The sequence below is a fragment of the Rhinoraja longicauda genome, chromosome 19 (genome assembly GCF_053455715.1).
Source record: "Rhinoraja longicauda isolate Sanriku21f chromosome 19, sRhiLon1.1, whole genome shotgun sequence".
Classification (NCBI taxonomy): domain Eukaryota; kingdom Metazoa; phylum Chordata; class Chondrichthyes; order Rajiformes; family Arhynchobatidae; genus Rhinoraja; species Rhinoraja longicauda.
Genome location: NC_135971.1, coordinates 5,690,446 through 5,709,363, shown reverse-complemented (window position 1 = coordinate 5,709,363; position 18,918 = coordinate 5,690,446). Strand labels below are relative to the sequence as shown.

Sequence of the window (18,918 nt, the reverse complement as noted above, 5' to 3'; positions counted from 1 at the left end):
CGCGTCTGTCACCTCACAACACAACATTCTCTCCAGGTCTCCGATTTTATTGCAGATTTTATTTTAACAGCAGTCGCTCTAAGTTGATGTTTAACCACCGTTTCACGCTCTACGTAGAGATAACTTAATACATCTTCCATTTCGTTTCTGCCCTTCCTTAGACTGCCCGGCGCTCGTCCGCCCGGTTATTGACACATTCAGACTCGTTTAACGTGTTACCAGCCTCTTGCTGGTGTGTAATCAGTGGCAGATTGCTAGAGGCACTTCACCCTGAACACCCGCAGCAAAACAACATTATTCAGCACAGAATCAATTCCCCGCGCACTGCAGGGCGTGTCGTTGACACCTGCGGTTCTGTGCGGGTCCGCCGCTCCCTGAAGGAGGAAGGGATTTGAACCAGGAAATTCTCGGAATTAAAAATGGCTTCTAAACACCAGATCCAGAGTTTAACTGAAGACGCGATTTGTCCGATTTGCCTGGATTTCTTCAGCGATCCGGTTATACTGGAGTGCGGGCACAACTTCTGCCGCTCCTGTATCACACAGAGTTGGGACAAGGAGGGGAGAAACTCCTGCCCGGAATGTAGAGAGGAGATTGCAGACCGCACCCTCAAAGGAAATCGGGCCTTGGCGAGTATGACTGAGAAAACTCGAGCACTGAGTCTGAACACGGGAGGGAAGGAAAGTAAACTTCACTGCGAGGAACATCAGGAAGAACTGAAGCTGTTTTGTGAAACCGACAAGAAACTGGTCTGCCTGATCTGCCGAGACGCGCAGGAACACAGAGAGCATCGCTTCATGCCGATTAAAGAAGCTGTTGAAAGCTACAAGGTAAAAGCAAACAGAATTTGATCACCTGATGAATTTTCAATTCTGCCTTTTGCGGACCGCGCTCCCTCGGCGACTGTTCGGTTCACCCAGCCTCCCACCCAAACTAGCCCTTCCCCAGGTACTTGCCCCAGCCACCGCTGGTGATGAAACACCTGTCCCTGTACCTTCCCCCTCACGTCCATGCAGGGACTCCAGCAATCCTTCCAGGTGAGACAGCCCGCGGCTCTCTGCTGATAAGCTCCACGACCCGATAAGTTCTCCAACAGTTTGTGTCTTTTTGTAAACTTTCATGTGCAGTTCCGTGTCTGCAGTTCATTGGTTCCGTCTGGTCTAATTCTTTCACTCACTGAATCTGAATCTCAATCCCAGGAGCAGATTAAAACTTCCTTGGAGATTCTCACAAAAAATAAATCAGCGGTGGAGGAAATGGAGCAGCAACAGAAAGAGAAGATTTCTGGAATCCGGGTAAGGTTTCCAGTTTCATAGACATAGAAACATAGAAAATAGGTGCAGGAGTAGGCCATTCGGCCCTTCTAGCCTGCACCGCCATTCAATATGATCATGGCTGATAATTCAGCTCAGTAGCCTGTACCTGCCTTCTCTCCATACCCCCTGATCCCTTTAGCAAAAAGGGCCACATCTAACTCCCTCTTAAATATAGACAATGAACTGGCCTCAACTACCTTCTGTGGCAGAGAATTCCACAGACTCACCACTCTCTGTGTGAAGAAATGTTTTCTCATCTCGGTCCTAAAAGACTTCCCCCTTATCCTTAAGCTGTGACCCCTGGTTCTGGACTCCCCCAACATCGGGAACAATCTTCCCGCATCTAGCCTCTCCAACCCCTTAAGAATTTTATATGTTTCTATAAGATCCCCCCTCAGTCTTCTAAATTCCAGCGAGTACAAGCTCAGTCTATCCAGTCTTTCCTCATATGTAAGTCCCGCCATCCCAGGGATCAATCTGGTGAACCTTCTCTGTACTCCCTCTAAGGCAAGAACGTCTTTCCTCAGGTTAGGAGACCAAAACTGCACACAGTACTCCAGGTGCGGTCTCACCAAGGCCCTGTACAACTGCAGCAGAACCTCCCTGCTCCTAAATTCAAATCCTCTTGCTATGAATGCCAACATACCATTCGCTTTCTTCACTGCCTGCTTCACCTGCATGCTTGCTTTCAATGACTGGTGCACCATGACACCCAGGTCACGTTGCATCTCCCCTTCTCCCAATCGGTCACCATTCAGGTAATACTCTGCTTTCCTGTTCTTGCCGCCAAAGTGGATAACCTCACATTTATCCACATTATATTGCATCTGCCATGCATTTGCCCACTCGCCTAATCTATCCAAGTCACTCTGCAGCCTCCTAGCATCCTCCTCGCAGCTAACACTGCCACCCAGCTTTGTGTCATCCGCAAACTTAGAGATGTTGCATTCAATTCCCTCGTCCAAATCATTAATATACTGTAAATAACGGGGTTCCCAGCACTGAGCCTTGCGGTACCCCACTAATCACTGCCTGCCATTCCGAAAAGGACCCGTTTATTCCTACTCTTTGCTTCCTGTCCGCCAAACAATTTTCTATCCACCTCAACACTGAACCCTCAATACCGTGTGCTTTAAGTTTGTACACCAATCTCCTATGTGGGATCTTGTCGAAGGCCTTCTGAAAGTCCAGATATAACACATGGACTGGTTCTCCCTTATCCACTCTACTAGTTACATCCTCGAAAAATTCTATAAGATTCGTCGGACATGATTTGTCTTTGGTAAATCCATGCTGACTTTGTCCGATGATTTCACCACTTTGACAAATGTAATGCTATCACATCTTTAATAACTGACTCTAGCATTTTCCCCACTACCGATGTTAGGCTAACTGGTCTATAATTCCCCGTTTTCTCTCTCCCTCCCTTTTTAAAAAGTGGGGTTACATTAGCTACCCTCCAGTCCTCAGGAACTACTCCAGAATCTAAAGAGTTTTGAAAAATTATCACTAAATGCATCCACTATTTCTGAGGCTACTTCCTTAAGCACTCTGGGATGCAGCCTATCTGGCCCTGAGAATTTATCTGCCTTTAATCCATTTAATTCACCTAACACCACTTCCCGACTAACCTGGATTTCCCTCAGTTCCTCCATTTCTTTAGACCCCCGGTCCCCCGCTATTTCCGGCAGACGGTTTATGTCTTCCTTAGTGAAGACAGAACCAAAGTATTTGTTCAATTGGTCTGCCATCTCCTTGTTCCCTATGATCAATTCACCTGTTTCTGACTGCAAGGGACCTACATTTGCCTTAACTAATCTTTTTCTCTTGACATATCTATAAAAGCTTCTGCAGTCTGTTTTTATGTTCCTTGCCAGTGTTCCCTCATAATCTATTTTCCCTTTCCTAATTAAGCCCTTTGTCCTCCTCTGTTGGACTCTGAATTTCTCCCAGTCCTCTGGTATGCTACTTTTTCTGGCTAATCTGTATGCTTCATCTTTTGTTTTAATACTATCCTTGATTTCCCTTGTTAGCCACGGATGCACTACCTTTCCTGGTTTGTTCTTTTGCCAAACTGGGATGAACACTTGTTGTAGTTCATCCATGCGACCTTTAATTGCCTTCCATTGCATGTCCACCGTCAACCCTTTCAGCATCAATCGCCAGTCTATCTTGGACAATTCACGCCTCATACCCTCAAAGTTACATTTCTTTAAGTTCAGAACACTTGTTTCTGTATCGACTTTGTCACTCTCCATCCTAATGAAGAACTCTACCATATTATGATCACTCTTGCCCAAGGGGCCTCGCGCAACAAGACTGCTAACTAACCCTTCCTCATTACTCAATATCCAGTCTAGAATGGCCTGTTCTCTCGTTGGTTCCTCGACATGTTGGTTTAGAAAACCATCTCTCAAACATTCCAAGAAATCCTCTTCCTCAGCACCCCTGCCAGTTTGGTTCACCCAATCTATATGTAGATTGAAGTCACCCATTATAACTGCTGCGCCTTTAGTGCATGCATTTCTAATTTCCTGCTTGATGCCATCCCCAACCTCACTACTGCTGTTAGGTGGCCTGTACACAACTCCCACTAGCGTTTTCTTCCCCTTAGTGTTTCGTAGCTCTACCCATATCGATTCCACTTCCTCCAAGCTAATGTCCTTCCTTTCCACTGCTTTAATCTCCTCTCTAACCAGTAACGCTACCCCACCTCCTTTTCCTTTCTGTCTATCCCGCCTGAATATAGAATATCCCTGGATGTTGAGCTCCCAGCCTTGGTCACCCTGGAGCCATGTCTCCGTAATCCCAACTATATCATAATCATTAATAACTATCTCCACATTTAATTCATCCACCTTATTACGTATACTCCTTGCATTGAGACACAAAGCCTTCAGGCTTGTTTTTACAACTCTCTTACCCCTTGTACGATTATGTTGAAAAGTGGCCCTTTTTGATTTTTGCCCTGGATTTGTCTGCCTGCCACTTTTACTTTTCACCTTGCTACCTGTTGCTTCTACCCTCATTTTACACCCCTCTGTCTCTCTGCTCCAGCTCCCATCCCCCTGCCACATTAGTTTAAATCCTCCCCGACAGCACTAGCAAACACTCCCTTCTCTCATCTTGTGCTATTGTCTTAGATTCCAGGCTCGATAATATTCACCTTCACCTTTCATTTGACAGGAGCAGTCACAGAACCTGTTGACCTACATCACATTGGTATTTGCTGAACTGCGCCAGATTCTCAATGAGAAAGAGCGGCTCTTTCTCAAGGATCTCCGGGAAGACGAGGAGAGCGTTCTAAATCCAATGGAGAATAATCTACGAGCGATTCAAGAGGAGATAAACTCTATTCAAAAGAAACTCTTAAAGCTACAGGAACGGATTAATCAAATGGACAGTTTGATATTTCTCAAGGTAGTAGGTTACAAATTCAATTTGATTCAATGACAAAACAGTGGGTAACAGTTTGCGATAAATGCAGAATTTCCCAATAATTCAGGGCTGATTGAAACAAACCAGTCGGTAGGGAAGACGAACACCTCATATTTTGAGCAGACGACAACCCAACGACATGTACATTGTATTCTCCTGTTACAGGTAAACCTTATCCCCTTCAGATCTCCCAGTTCTTTCAACTGTTCCCCACAGGCATCTTTTCATCCCCAGACCCCGTCACCATGTTGCATCCCCTTCTCCAACCGCTGACCCCCCAACCCTTCCTACTGTGAACCCAGCACATTCTCTCCTGTTGATTTCCACACCATCACTTCCATTGCACTCGCCATTTATCTTCCTGAGCACATCAGTCTGTCATATGTCCCTCCTCACACAAATTCACCTATCCCTTGCCATTTATTGTCCCTGTTCCTCCCCCTCCCATCTCTTTACCAGCTCTCTCCCTTACAAGGGGTGACATAGAATCAGGAGATGTAGAGTCCGTATGGATAGAAATGAGGAATTGTAAGGTTAAAAATACCCTGGGAGTTGTCTACAGGCCTCCAAACAGTAGCCTCGACATAGGGTGCAAGTTGAATCAGGAGCTAAAATTGGCATGTCGCAAATGTAATACTACGGTGGTTAAGGGAGATTTCAACATGCAGGTAGACTGGGAAAATCAGGTTGGTAATGGACCCCAGGAAAGAGAGTTTGTGGAGTGTCTCCGAGATGGATTCATAGAACAGCTTGTACTGGAGCCTACTAGGGAGAAGGCAATTTTGGATTTAGTGTTGTGTAATGAACCTGATCTCATAAGGGGACTCGAGGTAAAAGAGCCATTAGGAGGCAGTGACCACAATATGATAAGTTTTACTCTACAAATTGAGAGGGAGAAGGGAAAATCGGAAGTGTCAGTATTACAGTATAGCAAAGGGGTTACAGAGGCATGAGGCAGGAGCTGGCCAGAATTGACTGGAAGGAGGCCCTAGCAGGGAAGATGGTGGAACAGCAATGGCAGGTATTCCTGGGAATAATGCAGAAGTTGCAGGATCAATTTATACCAAAGAGGAGGAAAGATTCCAAGGGGAGTAAGAGGCACCTGTGGCTGACAAGGGAAGTTAAGGACAGCATAAAAATAAAAGAGAAGAAGTACAACAAAGCAAAGAAGAGTGGGAAGCCAGAGGATTCGGACTCTTTCAAAGAGCAAAAGAAGATGACTAAGAAGACAATACGGGGAGAAAAGATGAGGTACGAGGGTATGTAAAGAGGAAAAAAAATAGTCAAGGCAAATGTGGGTCCTTTGAAGACAGAAGCGGGGGATTTATTATGGGGAACAAGGAAATGGCAGACTAGTTGAACCGGTACTTTGGATCTGTCTTCACTAAGGAAGATACAAGCAATCTCCCAGATGTTCTAGTGGCCAGAGATCCTAGGGTGACGGAGGAACTGAAGGAAATCCACATTAGGCAGGAAATGGTGTTTGGTAGACTGATGGGACTGAAGGCTGATAAATCCCCAGGGCCTGATGGTCTGCATCCCAGAGTACGTAAGGAGGTGGCGCTAGAACTTGTGGACGCATTGGTGATCATTTTCCAATGTTCTATAGATTCAGGATCAGTTCCTGTGGATTGGTGGGTAGCTAATGTTATCCCACTTTTTAAGAAAGGATGGAGAGAGAATACGGGAAATTATAGACCAGTTAGTCTGACATCAGTGGTGGGGAAGATGCTGGAGTCAATTATAAAAGACGAAATTGCGGAACATTTGGATAGTAGTAACAGGATTGTTCCGTGTCAGCATGGATTTACGAAGGGTAAATCATGCTTGACCAATCTTCTGGAATTCTTTGAGGATGTAACTAGGAAATTTGACGGGAGAGCCGGTGGATGTGGTGTACCTTGACTTTCAGAAAGCTTTTGACAAGGTTCAACATAGGAGATTAGTGGGCAAAATTAGAGCACATGGTATTGGAGATAGGGTACTGACATGGATAGAAAATTGGTTGACAGACAGAAAGCAAAGAGTGGGGATAAATAGGTCCCTTTCAGAATGGCAGGCAGTAACTAGTGGGGTACCGTAAGGCTCGGTGCTGGGACCGCAGCTATTTACAATATACATTAATGACTTGGATGAAAGGATTAAAAGTACCATTGTGTAAATTTGCAGATGATACAAAGCTCGGTGGTAGTGTCAACTGTGAGGAAGATGCTATGAGGTTGCAGGGTGACTTGGAAAGGTTGTGTGAGTGGGCGGATGCATGGCAGATGCAGTTTAATGTGGATAAGTGTGAGGTTATCCACTTTGGTGCAAGAATAGGAAGGCAGCGTATTATCTGTATGGTTTCAAGTTAGGAAAAGGGGACGTACAACGAGATCTGGGTGTCCTAGTGCATCAGTCACTGAAAGGAAGCATGCAGGTACAGCAGACAGTGAAGAGAACCAATGGATTGTTGGCCTTCTTAACAAGAGGAGTTGAGTATATGAGCAAAGAGGTCCTTCTGCAGTTGTACAGGGCCCTACTGAGACCTCACCTGGAGTACTGTGTGCAGTTTTGGTCTCCAAATTTGAGGAAGGATATTCTTGCTATTGAGGGCGTGCAGCATAGGTTTACTAGGTTAATTCACGGAATGGCGGGACTGTCGTATGTTGAAAGACTGGAGCGACTAGGCTTGTATAAACTGGAATTTAGAAGGATGAGTGGGGATCTTATTGAAACGTATAAGATTATTAAGGGGTTGGACACGTTAGAGGCAGGAAACATGTTCCCAATGTTGTGGGAGTCCAGAACCAGGGGCCACTGTTTAAGAATATGGGGGAGGCCTTTTAGAACAGAGATGAGGGAAAACTTTTTCAGTCAGAGAGTTGTAAATCTACCGAATTCTCTGCCTCAGAAGGCGGTGGAGGCCAGTTCTCTGAATGCTTTCAAGAGAGAGCTAGATAGAGCTCTTCGGGATAGCGGAGTCAGGGGGTATGGTGAGAAGGCAGGAATGGGGTACTGATTGAGAATGATCAGCCATGATCACATTGAATGGTGGTGCTGGCTCGAAGGTCCGAATGGCCTACTCCTGCATCTATTGTCTATTGTCTATTGTCTCTCCCATCTATTCCAGAAGATTGAAAGAGACTCCTGACCACATGCGTCATGTGTACATTTCCCTCCTCAGATGCTGGCTGGCCTGATTATGGTTCCACTCTGTGCAGCACCTTGTGTCTCCAAATAAATTATTTATTTGTTCTGGGGCCATATTACTGCCTCACTCACATTAGCACACCCCATTCAATCGCAGGGCGAGCTGAATCTTTATCGGGAACAGAAGTTGTGCTTATCACATTGACCCAGTCATATTTTCCAGGTTGTCCAAGCCTGGCCTTCTCTTAGTCTGATATGAACATCTAGTCACAAGCTGGCAACATGATCTCTGTGGAGACAAAGGTTGGTAGACACTATGGGTCCCCTCTTGCTGACCCACAGGGTGCAAGACGAATCAGGGGGCGCTTGAAGTGGCAATGCATGATCTTTGGCGAATAGGATAGAAGAAAATTCCAAGGCATGTAACACAGACATTAAACGCAAGAGGGTAACAGTGAAGAGCGGGTGACATCTGTTGGAAAAATGAGGTAATTCACGACTGGAACCAGAGGAGGTTGAATCGCCCCATCAGTCCAGTATTAAATATACACTTTACATGTAATTAATACATAATACTGCACCGATGGGGCGCAGCGCCATCATTAAGTGCTGTGATGTGTCGGAAAATGGTGACAATTTGGCTGATATTCCTGCTGTCACGATGTGGACGCTCAGTGTAAATTAATTGATCTTTCTGATGTTTTATATTTCAGGAGGAAACTCGTCAGAAGAGGAGGTGAGTCTCTCTGCACTGTTTTGGAAAGTAAGCCAGAAATTATTGATGCGGGTCTTATAACCGGGTGTGTGATTCATGCAGGATAAGTGATGATGAGCACATGCTGTCAGTAGCAGACGGTGCCCTGGCCGTTGGAAAGTACGATCACCCATTTTTGTTGAACACGGTGTTCAGCGAGGTGCCCGATGGCATTAAGAGAGGTAAACATTTTTTAAACCGTTATAGTTCTTTAAGTATTAATTACCTGTCCAGTGTATATTTAATACTGGACTGGGCTCTTCAACTGCCTGTGGTTCCAGGCATGAATTACTTCCTTTGTCCAACAGGGGTCCCCCTCACTTCACGGGTCCTTTTGAGAATGGCAGGCAGTGACTAGTGGGGTGCCGCAAGGCTCGGTGCTGGGAGCCCTGTTATTTACAATATATATCAATGATTTACACGAAGAAATTAAATGTAGCATGTCCAAGTTTGCGGATGACACAAAGCGGGATGGCAGTGTGAGCTGCGAGGAGGATGCTACGAGGCTGCAGGGTGACTTGGATTGGTTGGGTGAGAGGGCAGATGAATGGCAGATGCAGTATAATGTGGATAAATGTGAGGTTGACACTTTGGTGTCAATAACAATAAGGCAGATTATTATTTGAATGGTGTCAGATTGGCTGGAATTGGCAAGCACGAAGGGCCGAGTGGCCTAATCCTGCACCGATTTTCTATGTTTCTATATTTCTATGTTTCACTGATACCCTCTTGCGTTTAATGTCCGTATAACATGCCTTGGAATTATCTTCAAATCCGACTCGCCAAGTATTGGCACGGTAGCGCAGCGGTAGAGTTGCTGCTTTACAGCGAATGCAGCGCCGGAGACTCAGGTTCGATCCTGACTACGGGTGCTGCACTGTAAGGAGTTTGTACGTTCTCCCCGTGACCTGCGTGGGTTTTCTCCGAGATCTTCGGTTTCCTCCCACACTCCAAAGACGTACAGGTATGTAGGTTAATTGGCTGGGTAAATGTAAAAAAATAAAATAAAAAAATTGTCCCTAGTGGGTGTAGGATAGTGTTAATGTACGGGGATCGCTGGGCGGCACGGACTTGGAGGGCCGAAAAGGCCTGTTTCCGGCTGTATATATATGATATGATATGATATGATATGATATTCTTCATTGTGTGGGATGGAACTACAGATGATGGTATAAACCGAAGATAGACAAAAAATGCTGGAGTGGCCAGTTGGACCGGCAGCATCTCTAAAGAGAAGGGATGGGTGATATTTCGGGTAGAGACCCTCCTTCAGATTGAGAGTCAGTGGAGAGGGAAACAATACATGTGGATTTGAAAAGGAGAGATGAAAGGGGACGACGATTAAGCAAAATGTAGAGTAGATCATTGTTACCTTGGAATGGGCGACAGCGAGGTATATAGTGCACAATTTAATCAGAACAGTCAAACGAGAGAGACCGACCGACCGACCGACCGACCGACCGACCGACCGACCGACCGACCGACCGACCGACCGACCGACCGACCGACCGACCGACCGACCGACCGACCGACCGACCGACCGACCGACCGACCGACCGACCGACCGACCGACCGACCGACCGACCGACCGACCGACCGACCGACCGACCGACCGACCGACCGACCGACCGACCGACCGACCGACCGACCGACCGACCGACCGACCGACCGACCGACCGACCGACCGACCGACCGACCGACCGACCGACCGACCGACCGACCGACCGACCGACCGACCGACCGACCGACCGACCGACCGACCGACCGACCGACCGACCGACCGACCGACCGACCGACCGACCGACCGACCGACCGACCGACCGACCGACCGACCGACCGACCGACCGACCGACCGACCGACCGACCGACCGACCGACCGACCGACCGACCGACCGACCGACCGACCGACCGACCGACCGACCGACCGACCGACCGACCGACCGACCGACCGACCGACCGACCGACCGACCGACCGACCGACCGACCGACCGACCGACCGACCGACCGACCGACCGACCGACCGACCGACCGACCGACCGACCGACCGACCGACCGACCGACCGACCGACCGACCGACCGACCGACCGACCGACCGACCGACCGACCGACCGACCGACCGACCGACCGACCGACCGACCGACCGACCGACCGACCGACCGACCGACCGACCGACCGACCGACCGACCGACCGACCGACCGACCGACCGACCGACCGACCGACCGACCGACCGACCGACCGACCGACCGACCGACCGACCGACCGACCGACCGACCGACCGACCGACCGACCGACCGACCGACCGACCGACCGACCGACCGACACTTGAATTTAGAGAAGTCAGTATTCATACCGCTGGAGATGTCAGTTCCCTGAACACAACCACAGTACAAACAATAGACGATAGGTGCAGGAGGAGGCCATTCGGTCCTTCGAGCCAGCACCGCCATTCAATGTGATCATGGCTGATCATTCGCAATCAGTACCCCGTTCCTGCCTTCTCCCCATACCCCCTGACTCTGCTATCCTTAAGAGCCTATCTAGCTCTCTCTTGAATGCATTCATATAATTGGTTTCCACTGCCTTCTGAGGCAGAGAATTCCACAGATTCCCAACTCTCTGACAGAATTTTTTTTCTTCATCTCAGTTCTAAATGGCCTACCCCTTATTTTTAAACTGTGGCCCCTTGTTCTGGACTCCCCCAACATTGGGAACATGTTTCCTGTCTCTAACGGTCCAAACCCTTAATAATCTTACACGTTTCGATAAGATCTCCTCTCATCCTTCTAAATTCCAATGTATACAAGCCTAGTCGCTCCAGTAAACCTACGCTGCACGCCCTCAATAGCAAGAATATCCTTTCTCAAATTTGGAGAACAAAACTACACATAGTACTCCAGGTGCGGTCTCACTAGGGCCCTGTACAACTGCAGAAGGACCTCTTTGCTCCTATACTCAACTCCTCTTGTTATGAAGGCCAACATTCCATTGGCTTTCTTCACTGCCTGCTGTACCTGCATGCTTCCTTTCAGTGACTGATGCACTAGGACACCCAGATCTCGTTGTACGTCCCCTGTTCCTAACTTGACACCATTCAGATAATATAAGAAAATAACTGCAGATGCTGGTACAAATAAAGGTATTTATTCACAAAGTGCTGGAGTAACTCAGCACGTCGGGCAGCATCTCGGGAGAGAAGGAATGGGTGACGTTTCGGGTCGATACCCATCAGTCTGAAGAAGCGTCTAGACCCGAAACGTCACCCACCATTCAGATAATACTCTGCCTTCCTATTCTCACCACCAAAGTGGATAACCTCACACTTATCCACATTAAACTGCATCTGCCATGCATCCGCCCACTCACACAACCTGTCCAAGTCACCCTGCAACCTCATAGCTTTGTATCATCTGCAAATTTGCTAAGAGTACTTTTAATCCCTTCATCCAAATCATTAATTTATATTGTAATTAGCTGCGGTCCCAGCACCGAGCCTTGCTGTACCCCACTAGTTACTGCCTGCCATTCTGAAAGGGACCCATTTATCCCCACTCTTTGCTCTCTGTCTCAACCAATTTTCTATCCATGTCAGTACCCTACCTCCAATACCATGTGCTCTAATTTTACCCACTAATCTCCTATGTGGAACCTTGTCAAAGGCTATCTGAAAGTCAAGGTATACCACATCCACCGGCTCTCCTCTGTCAATTTTCCTAGTTACATCCTCAAAAAATTCCAGAAGAGTAGTCAAGCATGATTTCCCCTTTGTAAATCCATGCTGACTCGGAACGATCCTGTTATTACTATCTAAATGCTCCGCAATTTCGTCTTTTATAATTGACTCCAGCATCTTCCCCACCACTGATGTCAGACTAACTGGTCTATAATTTCCCGTTTTTTCTCCTCCTCGTTTCTTAAAATGTGGAACAACATTAGCTACCCTCCAATCCACAGGAACTTATCCTGAATCTATAGAACATTGGAAAATGATCACCAATGCGTCCACAATTTCTAGCGCCACCTCCTTAAGTACTCTGGGATGCAGACCATCAGGCCCTGGGGATTTATCACCCTTCAGTCCCATCAGTCTACCCAACACCATTTCCTGCCTAATGCGGATTTCCTCCAGTTCCTCTGTCACCCTAGGATCTTTGGCCACTAGAACATCTGGGAGATTGCTTGTATCTTCCTAAGTTAAGACAGATCCAAAGTACAGGTTCAACTCGTCTGCCATTTTCTTGTTCCCCATAATAAATTCCCCCGCTTCTGTCTTCAACGGACCCACATTTGCCTTTACAATTTTTTTCCTCTTTACATACCTAAAAATGTATGTAGAGATGTCAGTTCACTGAGCACAACTACAGTACACACAACAGACGAGCTGTTGGATGAACGTTGTTACTAAAGTGAACACTCTGGCGTTGGGTTCTACGCGCCGCGGGCAGTCCAAAAACAGAGCATGTCTGGTGAAAGTAAATCGGTAAATTGTATTCTCTAACCGGTCTTGTTGGTGCCCGCAAAGCTCAGGAAGCAGGTTCTCCATTTCCAGATTTTGCTCACAGACCAAGCAGTCGCGTGTTTCCCGTAGTATGCTGGCATCTAAATGATGTTCAGCGTGTTGTCCCTGCTGTTGGATGTTGGTGGAGTTGCGCGGGGTCCTGATGCCAATTTGCAGGAAGCGCAGTCCGTCATTCCCGTTCTGGATTCTCCTCCCTGCTCTCCCGCAAACCCGAAATTCCTGCCACTGACACCATTTATACCTCACGCTGCCTCGGCAAGGCCAGCAGCATAATCAAGGACGAGTCGCACCCTGGCCACTCCCTCTTCTCCCCTCTCCCATCAGGCAAGAGGTACAGAAGTGTGAAAACGCACACCTCCAGATTCAGGGACAGTTTGTTCCCAGCTGTTATCAGGGAAGTGAATCATCCTACCACAACCAGAGAGCAGTGATGAAATACTATCTTCCACGTTTAAGTTGTTGTAAACCCTTTTGCACCCACTCCAATTGATTAACAAACCCACCCTTCACTTTGTCTCACCCTCCACTCAAAAAACACAGGAGCAGGTCATCTGGCCCCTCGTGTCTGCCCTCTTTCACTGTGATCATGACGACCCCACCACGCACCACTACCTCCTCTTTAACAACCTCAAATTACCACTCACCTCTATATCCTCCTGCTCCGATCTGCCTCCATATCTGAATAGCCCGCTTCATTCCCCCATCCCCACCACAATCTCCCAATCCTCCTCACTCTCTATTGAGGGCGTGCAGCGTAGGTCCTCTTGGTTAATTTCCGGAATGGCGGGACTGTCGTATGTTGAAAGGCTGGAGCAATTAGGCTTGTATACACTGGAATTTAGAAGGATGAGGGGGGATCTTATGGAAACATATAAGATAATTAGGGGATTGGACACATTAGAGGCAGGAAACATGTTCCCAATGTTGGGGGAGTCCAGAACAAGGGGCCAGTTTAAGAATAAGGGGTAGGCCATTTAGAACGGAGATGAGGAAGAACTTTTTCAGTCAGAGAGTGGTGAAGGTGTGGAATTCTCTGCCTCAGAAGGCAGTGGAGGCCAGTTCGTTGGATGCTTTCAAGAGAGAGCTGGATAGAGCTCTTAAGGATAGCGGAGTGAGGGGGTATGGGGAGAAGGCAGGAACGGGGTACTGATTGAGAGTGATCAGCCATGATCGCATTGAATGGCGGTGCTGGCTCGAAGGGCTGAATGGCCTACTCCTGCACCTATTGTCTATTGTCTCCGCACTCGTCCTCCCCGTCCACCCTCCCCCACCTCACGAAATTCCCCTCTCCATCCCTGGATTAAAAACTCCGGGAGAGATGTCTGTTGTCCACCCGATGTGGTTGTGGGTGAAACCCCGGGCAGGGTTTCAGTTGTCCGCCCGCCTGTTCCTGAGACCGAGCGGCCTCTCCCCCGGTCCCGGGGCCGCGCCGCCCGAGTCTCCCCCCGACCCCCGGGGACTCTCTGATTCTCTGCTTCTCCCCCCAGTCTCCGTCACCCTGGATGTGGAAACAGCGAATCCGTGGCTCGAGGTGTCTGAGGATCGGAAGTGGGTGAGATGGACACCGGGCCCCGGAGGAGTCTCCCTGACACCGGGAAGAGGTTTACAGACTGGACGTGTGTGCTGGGATCGGAGGGATTCACATCGGGGAGACATTACTGGGAGGTGGAGGTGGCGGGGAGTCGGCGCTGGAGTCTGGGAGTCGCCGCAGAGTCCTGTGGAGAGGAAGGGACGGGACACACTGTCCCCGGAGACTGGAGTCTGGAGAATCAGGCGGTGGGGTAACAGGTTTGATGCAGTCACCTCCTCTCCATCCCCTCTCCCCGCCCGTCCCATCCCCGGGAGGGTGGGAGTTTATACTCAGTTACGAGTGTGGGACAGTTTCATTTTACGACGCGGGACACCAAGTCCCATCTCCACACCTTCACTGGGAATAAATTCACGGAGAAACTTTATCCTTTCTTCGGGGCCTGGGGATGAAGACCAGTGGCTAAGAATCTGCTCCGGTGCCGCTCGGGTGTGTAAAAGGGTCGGGTCCCGGGACCGCGTCAGAAGCGGGGCTCAGGGGCTGTGGGGCAGAAGCCCGGTGGACAACAGGTCGGCGCTGAACGGCTCCCATTTAATCCCCAAACTGCAACATGACCTCCCAACTTCCATCCTCAATACTCTGACTGATGAAGGCCAATGTGCCAAAAGCCTTTTGACCGCCTTATCTACCTGCGACTCGACCTTCAAGGAACCATGTCCCTGAACTCCTAGATCCCTCTGCTCTACAACACTCCCCAGAGGACTACCGTTCACTCTGTGGGTCCTGCCCTTGTTCGACGTCACAAAATGCAACACCTCATTACAACATCGCAGGCTCCAGTCTGCGACCCGCTGGCACGCACATCAGCCGCTGTGGCTCCGCTCACGTTTGTAACTCTTCACCTTTAACTTGACGTTTAATAAAGTCTTTAAAAATAACCCGTGTTTGAGTTCCCTCCGCGTTTCCTCGTCACGGTACAGAGATCTCTGCAATAGACAATAGACAATAGGTGCAGGAGTAGGCCATTCGGCCCTTCGAGCGAGCACCGCCATTCAATGTGATCATGGCTGATCATTCTCAATCAGTACCCCGTTCCTGCCTTCTCCCCATACCCCCTGACTCCGCTATCCTTAAGAGCTCTATCTAGCTCTCTCTTGAATGTTTTCAGAGAATTGGCCTCCACTGCCTTCTGAGGCAGAGAATTCACAGATTCACAACTCTCTGACTGAAAAAGGTTTTTCCTCATCTCTGTTCTAAATGGCCTACCCCTTATTCTTAAAGAGTGGCCCTGGTTCTGGGCTCCCCCAACATTGGGAACATGTTTCCTGCCTCTAATGTGTCCAACCCCTTAATAATCTTATACGTTTCAAACAGCAGACACAAGATCCGTGGATACTGGGTTTACAAAAGGAAAAAGACACACTGCGTGCTGGAGTAACTCAGCGGGTCAGGCAGCATCTGTGGAGAACATGGATAGGTGACGTTTCACAGAGTGCTGGAGTAACTCAGCGGGTCAGGCAGCATCTTTGGAGAACATGGATAGGTGACGTTTCTCAGAGTGCTGGAGTAACTCAGTGGGTCAGGCAGCATCTATGCAGAACACAGTTATCCATGTTCTCCGGAGTTGGTGCCTGACCCGCTGAGTTACTCCAGCAGTTTTGTGTCCTCTTGTCTTTTTATGTTTCGTTTATAGTATTTGGTTGTAGAGACACAGCACAGAAACAGGCCTTCGGCCCACCGTGTCCGTGCCGATCAGCGATCACCCTGTACAATAATTCTATCTATGCACTAGGAACCATTTGCAATTTTACTGAAACAAATTAACCTACAAACCTGCAGGTGGAAACCGGAGCACGCGGAGAAAACCCACTCGGTCACGGGGAGAACGTACAAGCTCTGTACAAACAGCACCCTAGTCAGGATTGAACCAGGGTCTCTGGCGCTGTGAGGCAGCAGCTCTACCCGCGCGCCGCCCCCCGTGTGGGCAGCTGACCGCGACCGGGGGTCCCGGGTACAGGTCAGGGTGTGGGGGGGGAGGGGGCTGGGGACGGGGTTTACTTGTGGAACGGGGTGAGGGCTGAGGGAGGTGAGGGAGAGGGGGTGCGAGCCGCCATCTTCTGCTGCTTCTGTGCCTTCACCTTCTACTCCAAGCTCCTCTTGCACCCGGTCCTGTGGGCAGAGCGGCCCGTTAGACGGCAACCCCACACCCCCGGGGGAGGGGGCACGGTGACCGCCCTCCCCTCACCCCCCCTCCCCAACATACACCACTCACTCCACCCCACTCACCCCCTCTCACCTCACATCCTCCTCCCCTTTCCCTCCTCGCCCCCTCATCCTCCACTCCCCCCTCCGACTCCCCCCTGCTTCCCCTCACTCATCCTCCCTCCCCCTCACCCTCTCTTTCCCCTCACCCACTCCTTGCCCCTCACCCCTCCCACTTTGCCCCACCCCACTCCCTCACCCCTCACCCTCCCTCCCCTCCTCATCCCCTCTCCCTCTCTTCTCCCTCACCCTCACCCCTCCCCCGTTGCCCCACCCACTCCCAATCCCCATCTCTATCTTCATCCCCTCTCTCCCTCTACCCCCTATCTCTCCCTCCCTCCCTCCCTCCCCCTCACCCTCTCCCACCCCCCTTCCCCTCTCCCTCACCCTCTCCCCTCCCCCATCCTCTCTCTCCCTCCCCCTCCTTCACCCTCTCCCCCTCCCCAATTCCTCCCCACCTCCCTCCCTCCCTCCTCCTCCCTCACTGTCTCTACCCTCACACTCTCCCCTCCCCCATTCCCTCTGTCCCCCTCCCCCCCCCCCCCCCACCCTCCGGTTGCCGCTGGCCACCAGCTTCTTCCTGCGCTCCAGGTTCCCGCTGGAGCTGCGGCCCTTCATCCGCCGCCTGGGCTCAAACTTGTCCGTCTCCGTGGGGTCGTAGCCCTGCGGGGGGGGGGGGTGCAGGGGGTTCATGAGAGGTGGGGGGAAGGGGGGACGGGGAGAGGGTTTCAGGGCGGGGATGGGACTAACACCGGGCGCTGCTCCCTGTCGCGTTGCCTCTGCCCAGGGCAGTGGGTCGGAGCGGGAGAGGGTCGTGGGGGGGTAGCGGGAGAGGGTGGGGGGGGGTTACAGTGAGGGGGTTCAGGGGGGGGGGGTCTACACTCACCAGGCGCTGCACCCTGTCGCGGTGCCTCTGTTCCAGGGAGAGGGGGTCGACCTGCCCCAGGCGCTGCGGCTCCAGTGAGATCAGCTCCGGCTGCAGCTGTAACACAGGCAGGGTCAGCGACACGCAGAGAGACCCCCACCCTCACATGGGGAACCCCCCACTCCCCTCTCACCCCCACAGGGGGGCCAACTCCCCCCCACACACACACACAGAACCCCCCCCCCCCCCCCCACCACACACAGAAAATACTCCCCTCCCCCTCACCTCATCCACCGGTTGCAATGTGTACCCTTTCTTCACAACCCCCCCCCCTTCACCCCCCACACACAAACTACCCTCCCCAGGTCACCTCCCTTCCACTCAAACCACCCCCCCCACCTCCTGCCCCTGTCCCACCCACTCCCCCACGCCCCACATTCATGGTCTTCCCCCCTACACTCCCCCTTCCGCGACCCCCAGCATTTCACCCCCTCCCACCCCTTACCCCTCTCTTGTATCTTGTGCTCTTCACTTCCGAAGAGTCCACCAGGGAGCAGACTGGAAGGAACACTTTTTGCATTTGCTGGGGACAATCTTTACATTTACACCGGGACAATTAACCTACAAACCTGCACGTCTTTGGAGTGCGGAAAGGAAATGGAGCACCCGGAGAAAACCCACGCAGGTCACGGGGAGAACGTGCAAACTCCGTACAGACAGCGGCCGTAGTCGGGAGGGAACCCGGGCCTCCGGCGCTGCATTCGCTGCAAGGCAGCAACTCTACCGCTGCGCCACCGTGACCGCCCTGCTCTGCTCTGTGCTCCCAATGCCTTCCCTCCTCCTCTCCTTCCCCACCCCACCCCACCCCCCACACCCACCTTCTCCAACAGAGCCTTCACCTCCCATTCCTGCCGCTGCTTCTTACTGCGGTACGGGTTACACTCCATCCCGTCAAAGTTTGCCTCTCCGGCCCCTGCAGTGGACGAGAGCACCGGTCACTCCCTCCCCGGACCACCCTCCCCCCCAGACCACCGTACCCCCACCCCCCCCCCTCCGCCCAGACCATCCACCTCCCCCGACCACCCTCTCCCCTCCCCCCCCCAGAC

At 50.7% G+C, this 18,918-nt stretch overlaps 1 protein-coding gene across 1 annotated transcript in view; it reads left to right on the top strand.

Annotated features, from left to right (window-relative positions):
* Nucleotides 1-16,391, top strand: part of LOC144602606 (zinc-binding protein A33-like) — a 313,416-nt gene extending 297,025 nt beyond the window's left edge. The window contains exons 7-9 of the mRNA XM_078415736.1: nt 8,704-8,822; nt 14,645-15,227; nt 16,379-16,391. Coding sequence (XP_078271862.1) covers nt 8,704-8,822; nt 14,645-15,227; nt 16,379-16,391 — 715 coding nt within the window. The remainder of the gene's footprint in view (nt 1-8,703; nt 8,823-14,644; nt 15,228-16,378) is intronic.
* The last annotated feature ends 2,527 nt before the right edge of the window (nt 16,392-18,918 follow it).